General features: G+C 39.9%; 3 protein-coding genes across 9 annotated transcripts in view; all 3 read right to left on the reverse strand.

Moving 5' to 3' along the window:
- Positions 1-13,359, reverse strand: part of mbnl3 (muscleblind-like splicing regulator 3) — a 45,937-nt gene extending 32,578 nt beyond the window's left edge. For 3 of the 6 annotated variants that reach the window (XM_026225586.1, XM_026225583.1, XM_026225581.1), the window contains exons 1-2: positions 13,061-13,359; positions 157-1,242 (exon numbers count right to left, since the gene is read on the reverse strand). In XM_026225586.1, the coding sequence (XP_026081371.1) occupies positions 157-330 (174 nt within the window). In that variant the 5' untranslated portion in view covers positions 331-1,242; positions 13,061-13,359. The remainder of the gene's footprint in view (positions 1-156; positions 1,243-13,060) is intronic. The other 3 variants (XM_026225585.1, XM_026225584.1, XM_026225582.1) reach the window with 1 other exon arrangement.
- Positions 13,360-14,638: 1,279 nt separating this feature from the next.
- LOC113057954 (heparan-sulfate 6-O-sulfotransferase 2-like) lies at positions 14,639-18,770 on the reverse strand. Of its 2 annotated transcripts, none has more exons than XM_026225589.1 (2): positions 17,886-18,770; positions 14,639-16,142 (listed from the first exon to the last, which is right to left on the reverse strand). In XM_026225589.1, the coding sequence occupies exons 1-2, from the start codon at positions 18,443-18,445 to the stop codon at positions 15,305-15,307; spliced, it is 1,398 nt and encodes a 465-aa protein (XP_026081374.1). In that variant the 5' UTR covers positions 18,446-18,770; the 3' UTR covers positions 14,639-15,304. The 2 variants fall into 2 exon arrangements, with proteins under 2 accessions (XP_026081374.1, XP_026081372.1); XM_026225587.1 differs by having other exon boundaries at positions 14,639-16,145; positions 17,886-18,767.
- Positions 18,771-21,471: 2,701 nt separating this feature from the next.
- The window catches only part of LOC113057955 (glypican-6-like), a 42,842-nt gene continuing 40,248 nt past the window's right edge, over positions 21,472-24,065 (reverse strand). The window contains exon 9 of the mRNA XM_026225590.1: positions 21,472-24,056. Within this exon, the coding sequence (XP_026081375.1) occupies positions 23,839-24,056 (218 nt within the window). The 3' untranslated portion in view covers positions 21,472-23,838. The remainder of the gene's footprint in view (positions 24,057-24,065) is intronic.

Genomic DNA, 24,065 nt, shown 5'->3' on the forward strand with positions numbered 1-24,065 from the left:
AGCTTGCAGGTGTTAGAGATATCTGACAAAAAGTCCAAATAGCGTGTGTGAATGATGAAATCTGCACCAAAACATCAAATAATGCTCTCATGGTTAATATATCAGTGCAATAGTAAAACAAACACTTGTGTCTGTGTGCACATGCATCCAGGTTACCTTGAGAGAGTCGAAACAGGCGATGACTCGGCCGTTCTCCACGTGGCAGGTGCGAGAGGGGTGAGCGAACTTGCATTCAGCGTCCGAACGTGAGCAGGTTCCTCGCTGGAACTCTCTGCACACCTCCAGCGTCAGCCACTTGGTGTCGCGACCCATGGTCACATTGACGGCCATGGCAGACCCTCGGGCAAGCGGCGGGTGAGCGGAGGGCTGGGGTGTGGCAGCCAGGCGTGATGAAGCACAAGGGCTGCAAAAAATGAGCACAGTGGCAAGGAGATCCTCAGACTACCAGTCTAGAAATGAAAACCGAACTCTCTTATGAACAGGAAGGGGGCATAGTCTGTTGATCAGCCAGTGAGGAAGTATGACGAGAGTATGAGATCTGTTTAAAGTCAGGCAGGGAGGACGATGAATCGAGTGTGATGAGGTGGAGTAGGTCAATGTGACATGCTGCGGTGCATCTTCGGCTGCCGTTCAGGAAAACAAGGCATTAAAAGTAGAGTAGAGCGGCACTTTGTATTTGTCTGCAGTGGTCGCCCCACTGTCTAGACTCACCCTCCAGAGCTCTGGGTTTAAAATAGACCTCTTGCATTGATGTTAAATGGACTTTCTCTAAATTTAGGCTTCCGAAACTCCTTGCCCTGTTGCCATAGGCACAGCAGTCCCTAAAGATACTCGCATATCTGAGTCGCAAGGGATGGAGAGACTGCAGAAGTGAAGAGAGAGACACTTTGAGAACCCAATAAGGAAACTAATCGACAGGCGTCCTTGTATTAAAAGGTGAAATGGCGAGCAGGCGGAGCTGGAATTGAGGAACAGGCAAATGGGTTGATTGACTGTCACGGTGAAATATAGCCTGAGCCAAGGCCAAGCGCACACGCACAAGTCAGTGCGGAAGAGAGCACTCCGAAGTGCAGACCAGTCAGGAGAAGGGCTTCCGCAGCATCCAGATGAGGCACTTTATGGTGATGTTAGTCTTCTTTCACTTAAATCGCTTTCTCATCCCTCCTGCTCCCCCTGCGTACCTTTCATCAGACTGTGACGTGTCCTCGCGCACTTCTAAGAGAGTCCTTTGCGGCAGGAGACCTGTCTTTGCGAAAATACACAAAAAACAAAAGCAACAAACTCAGTTAACACAGCCTGTCCCTTTAGAACAGCCAAAACACTTCGCGAAATAAATATTTAGCAAAATACAAGCGATAAAAGTACAAAACAACAAAGAACATCCCTGAAGCCACAGCTGTTTATGTTGCAAACCTGTAACTGGGGAATACAGAGGTGAGTGAGCGACAAACAGAGAGAGAGGCTGGAAGCGCATGGCAGAAAGCGCGAGTGAGAGAGTGCACGAGAGGTGGAGGAGGAGTGCAGACGGGAGGCAGGCAGCAATGCAAAGGAAAGGGTAGGCTGTGTCTTGATTAAGAGATACAGGGAGGGAGGGAAAAGAGGGAGGAGGCAGGGAAAAGGAGAGAGAGAGAGAGAGAGAGAGAGAGAGCGCACATGGGAGACAGCAACGTCACTTTACGACTCTGGGGCAGATGGAAGCGACAAAAGAGCAAGGCCATAAACCACGCGCCGATCGCATTCTCAGAGTTCAGGATCTAAACGATTGAAAAAGGAAGTAGAGCAGCCAACAGGGAGGGCAAATCCCCATAGCTGCAGTTAGCATACACTGCAACAGCCAATCAGCAGCTGAGATGCAACCGGGCAATGTGGATCAGCCAATCGGGAGGAGCCTGATGTATTGATCGTTAGTCTCCCCACCCTCTTTGTCATTGCACTGCTCCTTGGCTGATTCGAAGGAGAGTGGCTCTCTAGCTTTCCTGGAGCATTATCAGGGTACAGGCGATCACAGGTGGGATGATGAAGGGAAGAGAAAGGAGAAGTGAATCTATGGTTAAATCGCACCCATTCTACACGGGAAGGTGTGTGGGGTGAAGGGGGAGGGGGTTGTTCCACAAGGAAATGAGAGTGGGTGTTTAGGGTGAGTCTGGCATTTGATATGCCGTCCCTTGAGAGAGAGAGAGAGAGAGAGAGAGAGAGAGAGAGAGAAAAATAGAGAGAGAGAGACAGTACAGTGAAGAATAATCAATGGCGTGATGACCAAGCATACTTGAACCGATGTGGGAGGGAGGGATGGATAAATGAATAAAAGGACAGGAAAATGAAAACAAATAAAGCAGAGGTGAACGAGCAGACAGTGAGGGGATTAGAGGAGAGGTTAAGGCAGATGATATCTGTCCCCGTGTCTCACAGCGACAGACACAGACGGAGGAGGCGGCAGGTGGAAGGGGTGGGGGGGGGTTGGTGAGCGCGTGATCGGAGCACGCAGACAGACGGTCCTGAAGGAGAGCAATGCGGTGAGGGAGATCGGGAGTGAAACTGAGCAAGAGAAGATGGAAATTGAATTAATGACACCCACCTCCAAATACAAGAACAAAGGCACTAAATGCAGAGCAACATAACACCGTGAAAAGCAGAAAGTCGGTTTTACAGCAGGCTGACGTGCACCCTCCCCCAATATCAGCCCTACAGTAAGATCGATGAAGACCACCCCCCCGGGTGAGCCGTTCATCAGCAATGAAGTTCGCTCATCTCTGTCTCAGAGCGGAGCAGCATGGTACTCAGCCACACCTGCTTCCTGCACGCAAAAAGCAAAGGCCAATTATCTCATTTATATGTAGGCAGGTGAACGGAGAGGTGATCCGTGAAGAGAACATGTGGCCGTGACGTCAGCTGCTGCGTCTGAGTCCCTCCGCAGATGCTGCTATTACCCTAATGTGTAGTAAAAGCATCACCCGCCTGATGATTGCTAATTCCCCTTCGCAATGATAGTCATCGCTATTTCCCAAATTGGAGGATTTTTATATTCGCGGCTTGTAGAGCTAACAATCACACACAGTCCGAAACAATGGGACTGGTCTCAAACTGATTTCCCAATGTGATTAAGTAAATTATTAATGCAAAGAAGAAAGAGGAAACACATCCCGACTAGTTGGTGTACATCTAGCCTACAGTTATTACAAGATAAACAATTGAATTTAGTTTATCTTTATCTGTCTATATTGAATGTATAGGTCAGTTTTGGATATTTACGATCACAATGAAACTAAAGCAGGGATTTTTTACTTCTGCAATGTGAAATGCATTATCAAGAGTGAGATGTGTGTTAATGTGAAACCTGAAAAATGTGTAGGTTGTGGACTTTCCATTGGTTTTTGTTTGGATGGAGGCTGATCTGAACGCAAGTTTGCAGTCATTTGTAAGAAAAGGTGCAACCTAATTGATTGGGGAAGTCCAGCATACATCACCAGAGAAAGACTGTCAGTTCACTGGAAGATCAATCTATGACATCTTGACTAAAAATAACATGGTCAATTTTTTTTTTATGAAACACATGGATGCACTGTACACAATGAGATTGGTAACATGCATTTAAAAAGAAAATAGGATAAAAAGAGATGAAAAATATCATTAGATTATAGTAAAGGTCATTTAAATGTAAAAAATAGGAGAAATGCGCATTTACAGTTAAAAAAAGCAATATCATAGAGAAAAAAAACGATGATTGATTAGATACTGATGGATGTATCATGCACCCAGAAATACAATGATACCAGAAACTGTAATCAGTTTATTTAATGTTTCATAAACCATCTGAACGATGCAAAAATGAATCAGAATCTGAATTGTCCCAGCTTACTCAGGCTGAGCATGCAATACATTGTGACATTAAAAAACAGCAATGCAGTTGTTTTCATGTGTATAGTGGAAAAACTAACTTGTTAATGGAAAAGCCACACTACAGGGCTACAAACACACTAATGGAAAAATATATAGGCTAGATTAGATACAGCAAAACTTGCACTAAACCTGGAAAAAGCTGAAAAAAATGTAGATTTTTCTTTAAGAAAAATACCCAAAAAAATACATATACAAATAAATACAAATAAAAAAAAATCCCCCGATAGATAGAACTTCAGACAGAATGAATATCGCTAATGCATGGACAAGAAAACAAATAAACTTGGGCTGGATACTGATAATGCCATTAATATGTAGATCAATTGTTATACAGGCTTGTGTAAGTGCTGGTTGTGTTTAGTCAGTTTACTTTGATGTTCTACAGCAGGAAGGAGGCTATACAGCATGGCATACATATATGTTTCTGGCGCAGATCTACAATAGAGACTGTAATTATCAGAAGTGTGGCGGTGGCGAGTGTGTATTGTTTCTACAAGGTCACCGAGTCATATACACATCGCACTTGTAGCAGTGTCCTTCAAGGCGCCGCATGTGCATGCACAAGAATCAAGGAGAAAGTCAATAACTGGAATGAGAAACAAATATCTTTTAACAGCACTTGGCTGTGTTTGTAGACGCTATAGCGCGCTGTTCGAGGCCATCTCAGTTTGAGAAGTCAAAAAAAAAAAAAAAAAAAAAAATCACACCTACTGTCTGTCTGTGAGAAATACATTTTTTCCTGCAAACCAGACATTTGACAAATTATCTTCTGTTGTGTTCCACAGAACAAGGACAGTCATACAGGTATATAAAAGACATGAAAATCTTTTACTCGCCCTCATTTATGGGTGAACTATCCCTAAAAACCTGAAAACCAGTGTCCAGAGTTTGTTGTCTATTAGAGACCCGCTTGCTGAATGAGCTAATCTTAGATCTTGGAATTATCGATTATAGAAATCAATATAACAACAGCTGACCTAGGTGTAACACTTACAGTGATTACTACAGTAAACACTGTTTAGTGTTCATTTGAGGTCTGTTTTAACAATTTCAAAAAGTCTTCTACTGTAACTCGTGTACTGAATTGACAGAATCAAGCATTTATGTGTAATAGAAGGAATATTAATTGAATTGAAGTAAAAAAACAGACTACAACACAGTAAAAACCTGCTGACCAATATAATTTACAGCCAACAAAAAACTCAAGGCTTGATGAAGCAATATTCTGCAGACGTGTCTTTTTTCAGGTCCCAGCGGAGTTCAACATTTTGCTCATGTAAATAAACCAAAGGCCAAGTGGCCTTTCATATGTTTTATTCTCATGAAAGCTCACAGTCTTTGAGACATGACTCACATGGAAATGGGGAAAATGTAACAATGAGGCCCTTCCATGCTCATAATCATAACTTAAGCTGATCTTGAAATGCTGGGAACGTGATGAAAGTCATAGAGTCGCTGCATTCAAACGACAAGCGTTTTCAACATGGACTGCCGCTCCACCGGAATGTGGCACTGAGTTTCCAAATAAGCCCAGAAAAGCGAGTAAAGTAATTACACTGGAATGATATGCAGAACCAATGCATGACTGAATCTGGCTCGTTCGCATAGATGCCAGTGGGAGTGTAAGGGTCAGTTGGCAGAGGTCAGGGCAGGAAAGAGAGGAGTCTGCTGTTCCAACGCACTGCAGCGCTCAGCAGCACTGGAGCGCCACAACATAACCTTCATACCACAGAGCTGACGCATGCAGGCGAGCCCAGCATGACCAGCACACACTGCAGCTCCACCAGCACAGCACAGCACATGCTCCCCACATGCATTCTGCTTGCTGCAGCTTGTACTGCAGCATTTCTCACAGCTAGGAGAGAGTTCAGTAGCTCACAGTTAACCTTTGCATTACTTCTTAGAGACAGTAATCATTTAGTCACCCTCATGTCGCTCCAAACCACGACTTGCTGTACGACTTTCTTCTGAGGAACATAAAAGAAGGTATTTTGACAAATGCTATTGAGAAGTCAATGGTCACCAAAACTGCTTGGTTGCCAATATTCTTTAAAAATAACTTCTTTTGTGTTCTACAGAAGATAAAAAGTCAGGTTTGCAACGACACGAGGACGAGTAAATAGTGACAGACTTTTTATTTTCGGATGAACTGTTTCTTTAAATGTCTCATGTGCGCCGTTGAAACCGTAGGCAGATAGATCTAAAATAGAAGGAGAAATGAAACTGAATCCACACTTATTCTCAGAAATAGAGTCATGCTTTGGAGCATTTGAGATTTTAACAAGGTTTGCCATTTTAGTTTGATTTCAAATAGCTGTTTGTTTATCGTTTACTTTTCTTGAAACGACAGTTCCCACTTAAAATTATGGCATTATTCTCTCACCAAAGAGAATTAAGCTATCAAGCTTCTAAACGACAAAAAGCACCATGAAGAATCATAAAACAGGTCCATACAACTTGTGCAGTGCACTATATTCTGTAAGTCTTTTCATGTGATGCCTTTGCATGAGGAACAGACAAACAAACATTTTGATCATTACTAATTGGAAATCTTCACATCCATGCTATGTGACCTTGGTGTGTTCATGAGAGAAGTAGCAATGTCTCATTCATAAGCAAATGTTTCTTGTGAGTCAGATATTTTCAACTAATTTGGTTGATTTGGTTAGCAAAGCTGGACTAGTTCACAAAGCCACTCTCAAAACTCAGTGATCTGGTTCGTAGTAGGGTTGTGACGGTGAAGAAATTTTCCCACAGGTTAATCGACGTGTGACAACACAGAAAATACTGGAATCACTGTGGGGGCGTTTCATCTTTTCTTCGCTTTCCTTCAAATAGCTTGTAAAAGTGGCTTGTGCATTTTACTTTCACTTTCAAATAGCGGCAATTCAGTGTGTAGCAATTCTTCATTTTTATTTCGTTTGAATTTACCCGCTTTATCCACACTTTTAAATTGCTTTTAAAATCTCCAAGCGCATTTTACTTTCGAATTAGCAGCAATTCAGCATCAATTGCTTAAATGCAACAACAAAATACAACATCAAACTCACTTTAGCCTATTATATATATATATATATATATATATATATATATATATATATATATATATATATATATATATATATATATATATATATGTAAAACATAGAAATTGTATTAACAAAACGAATGAAAAAATACACCTTGCTATAGGGAAAGCTATGCCTAATATAAAATAACAAATAACTTGTATAAAGTGAAAATAAGTCAACTTGCATAATATAATAATATTGATGTCAAATAAAATAAATAAATTACATAAAGTTCCACAAATCATCCAAATCACCTTAGATACACAGCAAAATTCAACAGCCAAAAATATTGCCAAACATGCGCTTTTTCCTTTCGTTTAGAAACTAAATCATCCACCATCGTCTTGTGTGTCTCACTCAATCGATGATAATTGGAGCTTGACAGCCTCACTTCAGAAATTCACTATTTGTGTACAGATATGTAATGACATAAGGATGAGTAACTGATTGCAGCATTCTCATGATTTGGTGGACTGTTCCTTTAAGAAGTGTTTTAATGAATAGAAGCATGCTTCTTAAAATGTTTGAATCTTTTACTTGAATAGTCCAGCCAAAAATGATTTGTTCATTAATCAGACTTATTGACTTCACAAGATTCGATGGGCTGCCCTCAATATTTCATAATCCACCAGAATCCAAAAGAATATTAGTAAAAAAAAAAAAAAATGCTAACAGACAAAGATATAATACTTGAGACATTTAAATTAATATAAAAATGACAGTTTTATTGTTCATTTGTCACTTTGGAGATTGACATCTTAAAAAAAAAAAAAAAAAAAGAAAAAAAAAAAGTTTTTTGTTGCTTCCTTTAAGAAGAGTTTCAGAATAAGAGTCAGTATAAGATGGCCCCTTAACTGTCACTCACGTTTTTGAAGATAGACTTGAGTGCGTGATACAAACCTAAATTTTTATAATTCATGACATGATTTTGATGTGCCATTTATATGGTAATGCAATGTCTGATTTTAAAATGGGTTTTAAAGGATGAATTTTGAGATTTTATGTTTTCAAGTGATATATAACTTCTGATGATTTCTAAAATGTGATAGAGAAAAAGGCAACGAGGAAGTCTTTTTTTTTTAACAAAGGTCAAAACTCCTTTTGTAATGTAGATTTCTGAGGGTGCACTCTTGTCATAAATTAATCTATTACTTTTCCTACATAATTTTTAACAAAAAATATTGGTAAATATATATATTTGGGAGTCTTAGACCTTTCCAACGATATATAGTTTGTCAAGATTAGATTAGATTTGATTGTAATATAGTATAGTCAACACAGGCGTCCCGTATTCGGGACTGGGTGACAGTTAACAGGTTAAAAGTTTGAATCCTATGAACAGACACACTGTCCTGTCCATTACAGGGAACAACCTGTTTGAATGACATTTAAAGTACAAGCCTGATCAGTGCAGAGAATCTCATGCAGAAGTACGACCCAAATGTAACAGATATTGAGCCATGTGTGCACTTCCCTTAATGAAAGGAAACAATGCAAAAATACATGGACACATAGTTCTCTGTTCCCCAGAGTCAAACCTGCAGCATTCACTGAAGAAAACCCCCCAAAAATGGACGGTTCAGACAGCTTAAGGTGGAGACATGCAGGGCCTAAGATGGAGACTCAAGAGCTTGTGAGACAGGACTGGCAGAGGAGAAAAGCCCCCAGCCACAGGGGAAAATAATTAGGTTAAGTATATATAATCCGTTCAGCCTATTACAGCCCCACTGCCTCCATTCATAAAAACACACAGCTGCCTGAGCACGCTCACAAACTCACAGCAAGGACAGAGACACGTACGGTGCTCTGGAGAGCACAAACAAACTCTAAAATCATAGGCTTACAGCTACATGACACATTACAACAGGCTGAGCCTCTTCCCCTCTGCCCAGCTCTGTGATGCAACACCGAACTGTTGAAACAAGACAACTGTGAGGAGCAAGTGCACTATCAAAGACCATCCTTTTAGCCAGTGCAAATTTTCAATGTAATATCAAATTAAACTCTTAAACAGTTTAGCGTAAAAATGCATCGTTGAGAAATTTAAATGCACCACCAGTCAACAGAAAACTCTATGTAAACAGTTAAATATTTTAGAGTATTACAAAAAAGGGTAACACTTCACAATTGGTTAACATTTTCTTGTATCAGGTATTATGAACTATCGATATCCATTTATTCTTCATGTTAATTCATAACTATACTATTGTTCATTGTTCATTCATATATGTTCATAAACCTTTAACTAATGTCAATTAATGCAACTTAAAATTAAATATGGTAACACTTTGATATAGGGACCAATTCTTAGTTGCTTATTAGCATGTATATTACAAGCATACTGGCTGTTTATTAACACTTATAAAGCACATATTAATGCCTTATTCTGCATAATCATTAGATCCCTCAGTCCTATGCCATACAACTTCGCAAATACCTTACTAACTATTAATAAGCAGCAAATTAGGAGTCTATAGAGGCAAAAGTCATAGTTAATAGTAAGTTAATAATGAGAATTGGTCCCGAAACTAAAATGTGAATGTAAAGATTAGTGTATGTAATAACATTTACTTAGATTAATAATGTAAAGTTGCTAAAATTCATGTTAGGTAGTGCATTATCTCATGTAAACATATATTTCCCTTTATTTCAACTTAAAAACTTTAAGTTTAAGTTCAGCCGCTGCTTTGAATAAATTTGGTTGTGCAAGTAATTTCTTAAAGGAGGGGTGAAATGCTATTTCATGCATACTGAGTTTTTTACACTGTTAAAGAGTTGGATTCCCATGCTAAACATGGACAAAGTTTCAAAAATTAAGTTTGTCACAAGTTTCGGAAAGTTTTTTTCGAGTATGGCTCTGTGTGACGTTAGATGGAGCGGAATTTCCTTATATGGGTCCTGAGGGCACGTCTGCCGAAAGAGCGCGTGCTCCCGTATAGCAGAGCACTGAGAGGCTGAGCACAGACATTCATTCACTGATCAGAGCGAGAGCGTCGCGAAAAGTCACAAAAGAAGTGTGTTTTTGGTTGCCAGGGCAAGACAACCCTGCACAGATTACCAAAAAAAAAACAGCATTAAGGGACCAGTGGATGGAGTTTATTTTTACAGAGCATCGACGGAGTTGTGCAAGTGTTTTTGTTTGTTCCCTGCATTTCGAAGATGCTTGTTTTACAAACAAGGCCCAGTTTGACGACGGATTTGCGTATCGTTTATTTCTTAAGGATGATGCAATCCCAACGAAAAAGGGTCACGATCGTGTGTTGGAACCGCATGCGGTGAGTAAAACTGCTTTAAATATCTCTGCCTCCTTGTTAGTGCGTCCGCCTCCCATGCCGGAGACCCGGTTCGAGCCCCACTCCGAGCGAGTCGTTGCTGCTGCTGCTCTCGTTCAGTTTCAGCCTCTGGATCTGATTCTGGATCATAAATAAATGGCTGAATCTGACTGTTAGCCATGGTTTGTTTTGGATGATGGTTTTTTTTCCTCACGGTAATGTCACAACTTCCAAACGCTCTCAACGCAAAAGCCTACTGGCGCTCGTGATTCTTTAGCTCCGCCCACACGTCACGCCTCCAGCCGGTCGTGTTTTTCCAGGAAAAATTGGTACAGACTATCTTTCTCTTATGAATATAATAAAACTAAAGACTTTTTGGAGTTATGAAGGATGCAGTACTATACTCTATAGGTACTCAAGATTAACAGGATATTGAGTGAAAACAAGCATTTCACCCCCCTTTAACTTAAATGAAACCAATAAAAAAAAACACAAGTTGAATTTCATATCATAGAACTTTATAGAAACAAGACAGGACATCAAATATGAAAAATCTATTTTTTTATGTAATTCTAAATATCCAGAAACATTCAAAAGCAAGGTTTTAAATGAAGCACATGCTTGGCGAATCCTCTTTTCTTTGTACAAATGTGCCCTAAATGATATTCACACGGACAAATGGTGCATTGCACTTTACAGAATAGTGGTTAAAAGCTCATTTGTGAGTAACTCAATCTGAGCGTGTCATAACCTACTTACGAAAAAAGAGGGCAGTGGCCATATTTATAGAACCCAATAGTCTAGTTCTTATAGATTCGGTAGAGAACTAATATTTACAGCAAGCCATCAAAATATGACAGCGCAATCAATATTCTGTAGTCGCTCAGTGTTTGATCATTTTGCTTTATCAGCCCAGCACCACGTTTTATTGCCATTTCAAAGCATATGGCATAACGTACCATATTTGGTCCAGTAAAGCAGGAGAGGTGAAATGAGGACATGCGCTTTGTGTATACAGTAACCTCACTGTCTGTTCTTATCATTAATTTTATAGGGTGAATGAAAGCGAGAACAAAGTCCACAACGGCGGTGGCAAACGTGCCTGAACCTGTGGTGCAGTTTCAGCACATGTGTTAATATGCGGATGTGAGGTGCGAGTGTGTGCACATCGGACTGTAAGGGGCTTCCTAATATCTTATTCCCTATCTGCTCCTTGTGTGGTGAAGGGATATTGCCGTCTTTAGCAGCTCACCTGATTTAACCCCACACCTCCAACAAGGGTATAGCTTCAATTTCGCACGTTTGCGACTGCCTGACCAGTCGTGACCACCGGGAACTAATGGAGCTTGTCGTCACACAGCGTTCTGTCTCACTGTATGTAGATCTAGTTGTAGTTTAAATCAGGAAGTGAGAGGATAAACAGACCCCTCAGGGAGAAGCAGGGGACGTGCAGAGTATTGCCAAGGTATTGCCAACCAGATATATGACCTGTCAGCTATGTGAGGACCTTTAAATCGCAGACATAACAAAAGGGCAGTGATGCCACTGAAGTCAGACAGACACCAGGCATCTAAAGCAGCAGGACTCCTGCGACCTGACCTTTGACAGTGCACATCATAAGGTGTGAAATCAAACAGAATGTCAACCGTCACTCACACAACTGCAGGTGCTCTCGCACCACGACTCTAGGGTCTACGTTGTTGTGCAACTGACCTGAAAGCAACTGCATTGCTGTGTATGTAAACTTTTATATTATTTGCACAAAATCGATGGCATGCAACCAAATAAGATAAAAATGAATTAAAAAAATTAATATGAGGTGCAATGAAACAACTGGCAGGTCCAGACCCCTTCTAATTTGTGAACAGGTAAATATAACATTCTCCGGTTTCGCAAATTTGCTATTGCATTATAGCTAGTGTCATACAGAACCATATTATCAAGTGCACAAATGTCTATAACTTTTAATAACGTCTTCATATATATGATTGTGGGACCCTGTTACTAAACAGGTAGCATATACAGGTGTGGGAGTGCAAAATAAAGGTCATAAGACTCCCTTTTTTGGCATAAGGAATACACACGACTATCAATTTATGCAACAACTGGATGGATGACAAAAGCTCTGGACAGTTGTCAGTGCTGGCAAATGTCCGATGATGTTAAGGTTTAGCGGGACAAAGGACATTTAACTTCAACACACCAAGATACAAAACCACCCTCACACACTTTTCCAGGACCAACTTTTACATGTTCCAGGAAGCCAAGGACAAATTCAGCTCCCATGGTGGCTGAACATCTTAAGGTTGGGACTGCACCCACTCCTGGCCATGCAATTTGAAATGTCAGCATGACTGCTAGTTTTACATGCCAGACACAAAAATACAGCATCAGAAAAGATATACAGCCCACTGCACCTGACTATTGACGTGGGAGAGTTTGATCTCCATCCAACCTGTTTACAAACTAGGCGCTGCTCAGGGCACCACACAGCACTGATGGGAAGCTCAACAGCTGTCAGCAATGCGTGACACCCAGCTGCGTTACTGGCGTTATTTTATAAATGACAGCTTGTGCTTTAAGTTCAAATGAGAGACTTTGCTACTAAGCATAAGGAGAAATACAAATTCTAGACTTATGCGTCACAGTGAGAAGAGGCCATGTGCGCAAAAGCAAGGTTAGCTATGGAGACCCATAAACGAGCGAGCGTCAGTCGTGACAGCGAGCAATGCATTACACCAATCACTAATGCACTATCATGTGCGGCTAGATAGGTTAAAGAATATGAAATATTGGTCTTTACGAGAGCGAATGACTCACCTGTGCAGACAGCGCGCGACTAGAGCTCGAGTGACATCAATTGCAGCGCAAAGCGAAATGTAGATTTGTCAATAACTACGTCACGATCATTGGCTGATGTGAGGCGCGCGCTTTGGTTGCAAAAGTTCCCGCGTTGAACCAAGAGCTTTCGTTTGCGCAGTTTCCTGCTTTAAAAGACAATGACCAGCGGCTGCGGGGTGTTTTGAGTTTAACGACGAAGCGAGCGGTGGGGAAGCGAGAAGCGAACTTGCTAGCTGCTGCTAGGCAGAAGACGAGACGAGGGAGGGTAGAAGGGAGGAGTAGAGCGAAAGTGTGCACGGCACTACGTGCATTCCCATGTATTGCTTCCATTTTAGGGGGATTCCCACTCGAACTCAGTGCAAACTGCGCTTTATGGATGAGGACACCTATAATAAGTAATACGTGAAGGGTTTAGGAAGGGTGGATTTAAATGCATTCAATAAATATCGTTAAAGTACTGGACCTATGTAAATATTTAGACCAGAAGGTCCATCCTCACTCTATAAATTATATTTTTCTTATGAGTAACGGGCGTTTTAAATGGGCACTCCGAATTGTTTTAATGAAAAAACTTTACACAATGAGATAAATCTAAATATTATTCAAACATGACATAATTCTTCTAGAAAAGACCGTTTTACTGTACGTGGAGCGGGTCGCCCTCTCGTGGACGCAGCCATGACGACATCACGTGACCTGAGGTGTCATACATTTGTCTAATTATTATGAATACTAAATGTTAACACATTGCATAAAAAACAAACAAACAAAAAACTCACAAACATGGGTCTGCTCCAGAAAAAAATAAAAAAAATGGTACAACTCATATATATATATATATATATATATATATATATATATATATATATATATATATATATATATATATATAAATAAAACTACACCCTTTTCTAAAGATGTTTTTAAAAGGTCAGTGAAAATACATATTTTATACTTTATCACAGTTGTAACTAGATGTCGTTGCTCTATAAGTCCCGAACATTTTTTTTATTTTAGGGAAAGAGAATGATAATCTATTTTTAGGTTTGATAGTTTCATTTAATGCAACAATGTATCACTACGTTTTCACACTGGTCTTGAATTTGACAACTGACAACTTTAAGAACCTGCAAGCCCAAAAAATACATGTCACAAATGTTACCAGTGGGATTAATTGGATAGACTGGCCAAACTAAATTAAACAAACCCAATAAAATGAGCATTGTGTTCTACAGATCACGGATGTAAGGTTTCATTCATAAGCAACGGGTATTACTTTGGCTCCATCTGCTGTAGAGAGAAAGTAAAGCAAAAATGAAGACTCACCCTCTCTGAGATTGTTTAACTAGCCACAACCAACTTGAATTATTGTAAAAAAATAATAATAATTATATATATATATATATATATATATATATATATATATATATATATATATATATATATATATATATATATATATATTCATATTCATCAGTACTCACAAATGTAATTGATTTTCCTTTAACGCAATCAGCGCTCCTCAATGTAACCTATGGTGAGGTATTAATTCAGCAGTTGAAGTGATTCACAATGGCTTTTTATTTTCAAGTAACAAAATATGAGCTAACCCATAACAAAACATCTTAAATCAAAAAATAATGTTGGACTTCACCATAAGGCTGACTTGTTATGTGCATGGGATTGTAATGGTTGAGGACACTGAAAAAAAAAAAAGGCAATATTTGAATTCTAACATTGTAGGAATGTAAACAAAAACATGCTGCAATCAGGTTCTTCCTCAGAACAGCAAGGTCTGAAAATGGCATTTCTGAAACATTCCAATCTTTGGCTTTCACGATAAGCAGATGCTTTTCATCCATAGTGTTTTCAGTAGATGTAACCTGGAGTCAAAATGCCCTTTCTCAAGGTCATAGTGTTGACGGGACAGTGGATTTGATCATCTTTTCAGTTCACAAGACACATCAGTCTGCAAGACGGTAATTCAGATATGATATCTAACAGAGAACTGGTGCTAAGAATCGATATTTATGAGAATTTTAATGTGCGTTCCACATAATACATTTGTCACAGATATAGCAGCCCACTTATTAACAACCCGTATACGATAATATTTAGCCGTGATTTGGGCTTAAAGGATTATAGGTACCCCAAAGTAATCAAATGGAATCACCATTTTCTAGTCCAATATTAAGTTCAAACCTCTTCACAAATAGCTGGTGGCTACCGCCACTGCTCTACGTTTTCTAAATAGTCCAATATAGTTTCACTGTCATCGTCCTCTAACCAGTTGACCTGTCCTTCTGTCTCGCTCTCCAGTGTTTGTCCAGCATCTGCCTGTTTTTCTTCCAAGAAAGCGGGAGATTGTTCTGTCATTGGGGGCTCCTTGGTGGGTTTAAAAACAGCTTTTCCAGTCACCCCCCACCAAGACTTCACCCTGGCACGTAATTTGCGTCTCTCCTGGAGGCGTCGCTGCCGGGCCTCCCTGCGCTCCTGCTGCCTGGCGTACTGGAAGCGCTGGAGAAAAAGGTCCCGTGCGTATTCGTACAGCTCCACGTCCCACTGGTTAAGCTCTCGAATCCTGCGCTGGGTCTCTGGTTCCACCTCTACGCTCGCAGCACGCGTGCCGTTGAGCTGCGTGAATGGTGTGATGAAGGACAGGCGGAACGTGTGCTCAAAAAGGTACTGCGTCTTACGCTGATATTCAGTCAGACCGAAAAAGGCCATGTTACGCAAGTTGCGCTTGGCACTTTCCAATAGCATGGCCCACCGCTGGCTCTCACTCATGACGGAGAGGTTATAGCAGCCCACCAGGCTGAGGTCGGCCAGCATACGGGTCTGTCTGTTGTTGGCCAGGTTGTAAGGACACACCATGAATTCCTCCAACGAACAACCCGACCAGTCGTCACCAGTGTAACAGCTAGGCAGCTCAGACACAGTGGGTAAACGGCTGTCACACATGTGTTTAGAGGCCTTCCAGGTGGCACCACGCTGAACATGCCTCCATTCGCTCAGGTACCGCCACACCGGATCCCTCAAGATTGTGATGTAATAGTAGTTTCTACTACATGAGACAGGAAAGAGAAGAGTTCAAACTAACGCAGTCACAACTGACTTGAAACAAAATGAAATTTAATATCACATATGAATCATGAAGTTGGGTAAAGTTGTCATATTTTGTGCTTGTTCACACTGACAGATTTATTCATGGTGTAGTTTCTGTTGGAGCGTGTCAGGGGAGCGATCTTGATGGAAAACGGAATGAATTATTGCTGGTTGACTCTAATTACGGGCATTTCAGCATAATTAGCGAATGAGAAGAATCATCTTTCAACTCACATCCAGAACACTTTCCATATGAATATCAATTAAGACTGTCTGGACAAATGCATTCAACAACAGCAGACAGAAAGTCTCTGAAGAGCCTCAACTTTTCCTTTACTTACAAGCCAACAATGAGCCCATGAGATTTTAATTTGATCTAATTGTGTCCATCTGAAAAGCAGAACATGTGGTTTATATCTGTATATAATGGTCTGCATAATTAACTGTGCAGGCTAATTTCCTTTATTTATACATTTAGACTATACGCCCACCCTAATGTTAACACTTAGCATTTTAAAACACTATTAAGCAGATCTCAAAATTGATATGCATCCTTTATTAAGTGGTGATGCCAAAATTCACTTAGAATAGAATTTAAAACAGCTGGTTTTAGTTCTTGATGTTTTATTTGCCGTTTGAATATTTAATCAAAAGGTCATCTACAATGTTGTCTTTTTACTTTCCTAATAAATCACTTTCCCTGCGATTGCACAAAAACAATAAAGATGCACACAGCTTACAGAATGAACTAACATGGGGAACGTGCCAAATCAGAATCCCCAACTCTTTCCAAGCTTTACCATTAAAAAGAAATCATCAAGCAAGGCTTAGGGTAAACTAAAAGTGATTAATGGTTAATGCCATTTATTTGAACTTAGCACAGTTAAAACATTAATATTATGAAATATTACTACAATTAAAAATGAATTTTATTTATGTGAAAGCAAAGCAGAATTTTCAGTCTCATTACTTAAGTCTTCAGATCCTTCAGATATCATTCGAATACGCTGATTTGCTGCTCGACAAACATTTATTATCGGCAGTGTTGAAAACAGTTCTGTGGAAACTGATTTTGTCAGGATACTTTGATGAATAAAAAGAACATTTGAACATTATTGTAAAAACAGACTCAACACTTATTCATCAAATCCTATGTCTCCGAATTCAAACATTAATGCTACAGGGAGTTTATTTAAAGGACAAGCCTGAGAAAATAGCAGATGTTCTGGTGCCAGCAGGCTTGTCTGCCCTCGGGTGTCTGAAAGGGTGAATGATTATGATGATGATGGGTCCCCTGTTGCAGGAATGCGCTGAATGAAAGCAGACTCTCTAGGGTTAAGCCTGACCTGTTGGAGTCTTTTGTCGCCCCATAATTGACTTGCTAAGAGGCTTCAGCACTGAACTGAGAACAATATGAGGGGAAGGAGAGGCGAGGCGCACCATAACAAAAGAAAAAAGTTTGTTTATCAAGACGGGTCTCAGTCCATTATAGACATTAATTAGCTTGATATACTTATTTATATATATATAAAAAAAGGCTTCAGCACTGAACTGAACAAGAACAATATGAGGGGAACGAGAGGCGAAGCGCACCATAACAAAATAAATATGTTTGTTTATCAAGACGCGTCTCAGTCCATTATAGACACTAAATTAGCTTGATATACTGATTTATATATATATATATTTTTAAACTCACCTGGGAGTCCTGCGTCTCTCCTGAGACTCTCGGCTGACCATGAAGGAGGGCACGCAGTTGGTGAGCTCCGTCCAGTCCGCGTGCAGCCCGCAGCTCCAGCCGGTGGAGAACCGGGAGAACAGCCAGGTGTCCCGTTTGCCCGGCCGGTAGCAGGTACACTTCTTCTGGCCCGCATGGCACTCGCACGGCCTCTCCAGCTGGATGTTGCGGACGAGGTGACGGCCGAACGTGGTCCCCCCGGTTTTCTGAATGTGGAGGAACACTATAACATCGTCCCCCTTGATGTTGAAGTCTACAGCGCGATTAAGGTCTTTGGATGTGAAATTAAAACGAGGCACGAATCGAACCAAGGCACCGTCCTCCGAGCTGTACGGATCTCCCGCACCGGCTCCGTTCATGCGATTCCCAGGCGCGCGGCTTCCCAGTCTCGAGGACAATGATACCAGGTGAAGCAACTGGCAGTCGGACGTAGGGCAGATGTACTGTAATACAATTACGCCGAAACACAGGACCATCAGGAGTACGATGAGGAGCCGGCTGTAGTAGGATTTTTCATCCATCTTCTTGCTGGAAAAGTGAAAGCATTCCTCAGTTGTGTGGTTCCTCCACCGCGTCGCGTCGTCGCGTCGGTCGGGAGGAGTGTTGACCAGGACCTGTGACTCGAGCCTCAGCGCCGCAAAACATGAACACGCCCAGAGCTTATTCTGGATGTTGGTCTGCTCGTGTCGAACATAGTTTAAGTCTACATGTCTCCACGATGCTTTCCTGCTCGTACTAGCATCACATTGCTTTGAGATCTTCAGATAACTTCTGCTGTTTACCTCGTAGTCGCTCTTCCCAGTTCCTCGTTTTTCTTTCCCAGTAGTCCATCCCGCCCCCTTCACTCTTCATAATAAAAGTCCCACTTGGAACTAATTTACAAATTCTGTTTTCAATTCTGTTTTCAAATAGATATACGAATAACGGGTTTTAAGCAATATGTGAAGGGGCAAACAAAAAGAGTAATCTACTGAATAAATGTTTTGCAGATGTGGATAGTATGTGTCGAGGATAAGGCCACCAATTGCACATTCTGGTCACTGAAAAACATTGAACCTGAGGGGGAAAAGTAATCAGAATTTGGTCTTCTGACAACATTGAACGACTTGCATGTTTTAATAGAAATATGTGAGCTGTGTTTTACCATGGATCCTTAAATTAAATATCCACAGTAATAACAGACTAGATTTTTGTGTGCAATCAGAAATATAGCAACTAATAAGGAGATAAAAATCTATCCATATAATAAGATGAATATATCTAAAGGAGTTAAGCATGTGATACATGTGAGAAAGATTGCCTTTAAGAAGAAGGATACAAAACAAATAAAGTGTATAGAAAATTAGTTAAAGGGGAAAATATGAGAGGCGAAGATGACATATGGGTAAAAACTGGAAAATGCTTTTAAAAGCAATTGTGCTAAACAGCCAAGTATGGGATACCATGAAGGGAATGACTGGATTATCAACTACACAGATTAGTAGACAATAAGCTTGCAAAACAAATTAATAAATTTTCCTCCAGGTTTGATAAAGGCAATATTTCATATCAGAGTATGAGTATTATTAATTCGGTCAGACTACTAGAGTGGTCAGATTTGGTCTATTGAACAGGGCAGAAGTACTTTTAAACAATTAAATCAGAGGAAGGCTATGACCAGATAATCTTAGTGCATTCATTCAGAACATTTTTGCAGATGAGCTTGCACCTGTATGGAAGCCTATTTTTCACAGATCCTTAAATGCTCACATTATCCCTGATATGTGGAAGACTTCACATGTAATACCTCTTTCAGAGAAATCTGGGGCTGGGGAATTATGAAAAGACTGAAAAGAAGACAAAGTAAAATATCTATGGACTTTCAGAGAACATGCATCAAACATGATTGTCTATACATTATACACTGATTGAAGTAGTGTCTGCATATAAATACTTGGGTGTCTATGTGGACGCTGCTTTATCATGGAGTGCACATATAGCGTGTGTTTGTTGTAAAGTACAACAGTGTATTTATTTTCATCATGAGACTAAGTTCTTCTGGAGCAAACAGATTTTGCTCATGTTTTTTCAATCTGTAATAAAGAGTGTTGTAATATGGAATATGTGCATGGTATAGCTGTCTCTCTGTTCAAGTCAAAGTTCGACTGGCTAGATTGATATCTAACTGTTCTAAGATTGTGGGTAAAATGCTTTAGCCAAGTTTTCATGAGTTGTACAAGAAAAAAATGTTGTCCTTGACAGGTAAAATTATGTATGAGGAATATCAATTATTGCCACCGACTAGAAGACTGAGAGTACCATATGCTAGAATGAACAGATTACTGAAATCTTTTGTTCATCAGTCAGTAAAATGAATTAATCAGAATTGGGGGTCTAATTGGGGATTCTGAGGAATGGAAGGGTATTTGCACTGCAGATGGATGGGCATTAACATACTGTACGTAAGTTTCTAGCATTTTTCTATTTGTGTGTGTGTGTGTGTGTGTACTAAATTGTGTAATGTGTATTGATGTAAATTAAACAGTAAACACCATGGGATGCGAGACAATTTTTGGAAGAAATTCCAACAATAAAGTGAAATTAAATTGAACTCTCTAGACATTTAACTGGCTAAAACAATTTATCCTGATAAAACAATATTTGTTAACAAACACAAAGGTTTCCATGTTTTATGGGGACATTCCATAGGTGGAATGATTTTTATACTGTAAAAACTGTATTTTCTATTCCCCTTACTCCAAACCTACCCCTAAACCTACGTCTCACATTCAACATTATGCATTTTTATGCAAAAACAGAAAAAGAAAGGATAATTGAGTATGATTTATAATGTTTCCTCATGGGGACCAAATTAATGTCCCTACAAGGTCAAAATTTACTGCTATTACTAAATTTGGTCCCCATAGAGAATATTAGGAACAAACACACACACAGATACATGCGGACACAGACACACACGCACGCACGCACACACCTCGATTTGAATGACAGTATTGCTTTACAGACAAAACCAGTTATTTTTTGCTGGTTGATATTGTCGTCTATTATATCTTTAAAGTGCTATATTGTATATATAGTGTTAGAATAAATAAATCTTCAAAATAGCATATCAGAAAGCAACATTGACTAACTGTTGGATATATAAAGTTATTAATGTCCCATACTAGATATTGTTTTCTTTAATCTGAGAATATTTCAATACCAGGAATCGAAGTTAAAATTGATTAATATTTCACTTAGAATTGACCATTTTGTATCTTGTGTAATAAAGGGTCTCTGATGGTGTAGAACTGTCCATACACGGTCTCTCACATTTATTTTCTGTACTATTGGAAGAAAACAACATCTCATCTTGACGGTTTGTTGACTAAAGGAATATTTAACACTGCAGCTTAATTAATGGCTGTGATTAATCAGTGTCCATGATTGTTTTAAGTCATCCTTTGTTTTCTTATGTGTTTTACTAATTGGTCTCTCAAATTAATTTTCAAAGCATTTTTGTAGAACTTATCCTGGTGAAGTACAACAGAGCAGAAATGACAACACATTTAAATATCTGCAGTCTTTATTTCAACAAGACTAAAAAAACTTTTTTATATAACCTTTCTCTTACATTTTTAGCATTTATCTCTTTTTTTTCGCCCATATTAAGCACATACTCTGAATGGGTAAAATCTGATGAACATCTCTCAGAGACCACTAAAACGACTGCACATTATTTACAATTTGTTTTCTTTCTTCAGTCTCTCTCACTCCTCATCAGCGAGGACTCCACTGATGTACAGGCCTGCAGGCCCTGCGATCTGTCCTCCTGAAGTCAGCGATCAATCTAAAGATGACACTGCAGAGGTTCATTCAAGAGTCCATGTCATCTTCACACTGACTCAGAGTAGCTTAACATACTAAGCAAAAGACACTTCCTTTCCTGGTCATTACATCAGAGCCATCTTAACATGTGACAGTGGGAAGCTTTGGATCAAATCTATAGAAAACACAATGCCTTCTATTCATGGCAGCACATCAGACAATACATAAGCAATCTGAGATGCTGCTATAGATATCTACTCATTTCAGGCTCGTGACGATCCTTTTCATCTCTGAGGATTGGCCATTCATACATCGATACTGAATGAATCTCAAATGAATAAAAACGTAAAAAGTATGCATGTTGCAGATACAATTTAAAGCATCATTTAAAACTCTCTTGCTGTGAGGTATCTGAACTCCAATTAAAAGTGCACGTGACATCAGGGACGCTCAAGGACCGATGGCCAGCCCTGTCCTTGCATCAGCTTGTACAATTTTCACAATCCCTTACATAAAACCGTAACGACAAATCAAATGCTTACGGTTCCTCGGCTTACAAAATCGAAACATCATGCAACATGAAATCTGAAGACAAAATAAAACCATCAGTTAAACTGTGAATTCATTAAAATGCATTCATCAACAGACACAAATATTTTGAATACTGAATTTAAGACGCCTAGGAAAGCGATGCTTGCGAATGCCTTTCAAAGAGACATGTGGTTAAATAACTTACTGTACAAGAGCGAGGGGAGCTAGTTTTTCTGAGAGGTGGGTGGAAAGCCCTTGAGGCCGAGAGAGATTTTCTTTTAAACCAACCAACAAACACAGCCATATGAAAGGGAACTCGAATGCATAGCCATTTTTGAAACTGGTGTTGTAACGTACCACACACACTGTTATATTTCTCTAAATGAGGAATGGTTTTAAATGTGCACCGATTTCTATGGTTATCAATCGGGTAAGGGGAAAGGGCTGGACATTTTATGTTACAAACTGAAATTACAGAAACAAAACTAAAAAAGGCCACGGTCAGCACGGTCTGTCACTGTGTAGTGAAATCTGCTGCAGTACCAATTATACAGCTTTATACCTTAAGCAAGCAAAATAAACACCTCCCCATAAAACCCTGTGTAAAATTCCTCCAGAAACCTCAGCCTTAAGCCATCTTCAGCATACACTCGTATCCAGCTGGTTTTCCTGGAAGTGTCCAGTAAAAACAACTTTACTCAGGCCACACAGTCCTCCACATCACGCAGAACACAGGATCAACTTTGAGGGAACCATCAGGGATATTCAAAGAATCAACTTTCAGACAGACTTTACCTAACCAAAACTCCTCCATCATCGCACACTATAAAGTTATTACAGAAGACTATATATTATGCTGCTGAAAATATTTGGGATGATGATACAGGGATTGTGAAAGTTGGAAACATAGAGGAAAAAACAAAGATTTGTCTCTGGAAATCCTCTAGTTTTCTCGTAAGGCAGCATTGTATACATTTTTGTCAGTCGCAACCCAGACGAAGGGCCCATTTACGAAGTACTTAAGGCATCGTGAAGTTTTTATCATCCTCTGACATTCAGGAACATATATGTGATCTGCAGCCAAACCGAAGCCTCCATGCACACCAACACACCTGCTCAAAATGTATTTAAACAAATCTGAGTGCTTCATACAGATTTGCTGAAATCGTGCGTGTTATATGGGTTGATTGTTGACGTTTTATAAAAAGTGCTCGGATGATATATACAACAATAGTATACTCGTCCACCAAAACACACACTCAGTCTGTCTTACTTTCAAATGAACACTTATTTAAACCATAACCAAAATAAACATGAGTCGTCAATGATTCTGGACACTACAGACACGGAGGAATGAAACCCAGCTGATGTGAAATGTGGCCTACATAAATGTAGTCTTTTCTTATAAACACAAAAATACACTGAAGGGAAGCTACTTGAATATTAATAGCTTGATTGTTTTTTTCCAGATGGCAAGGAGACGGAGATCCTGAAAGCAGTGTCTTTAATGTCCTATGGCAGTTTTCTGCTCTCTTGTTCAAATTCGTACAAGCACACTTCCTGTTCCTGGCCGGTCTTATCTCATGTGTGGGGAGAGCAGGGCGAGGAGAAGCGCTGTCACAGCCAGGGCCAGGCTAAAAGGTGCCAACCGTGTCCCACCACTAGAGGGCTTTCTGTTAGGTTGAACATTGAAAATGCGAGGTTCAATGGGTGCTGGGGTGGAGAAGTAGATGTCACTGTCACAAGGGGGCGAGTCACAGCCACTTCCGCTTTCCTCTCCACTGCCAGCATCCTCTGAAGAGC

This window comes from Carassius auratus, chromosome 39 (genome assembly GCF_003368295.1).
Source record: "Carassius auratus strain Wakin chromosome 39, ASM336829v1, whole genome shotgun sequence".
In the NCBI taxonomy this organism is placed as follows: Eukaryota; Metazoa; Chordata; class Actinopteri; order Cypriniformes; family Cyprinidae; genus Carassius; species Carassius auratus.

Coding starts and splice junctions, on each gene's coding strand:
- LOC113057954 (XM_026225587.1), bottom strand. CDS start 18,445: ATGGATGAAAAATCCTACTACAGCCGGCTCCTCATCGTACTCCTGATG. Junction 16,146..17,885: donor GAGAGACGCAGGACTCCCAG/GTGAGTTTAAAA, acceptor TGTCTCATGTAG/TAGAAACTACTATTACATCA.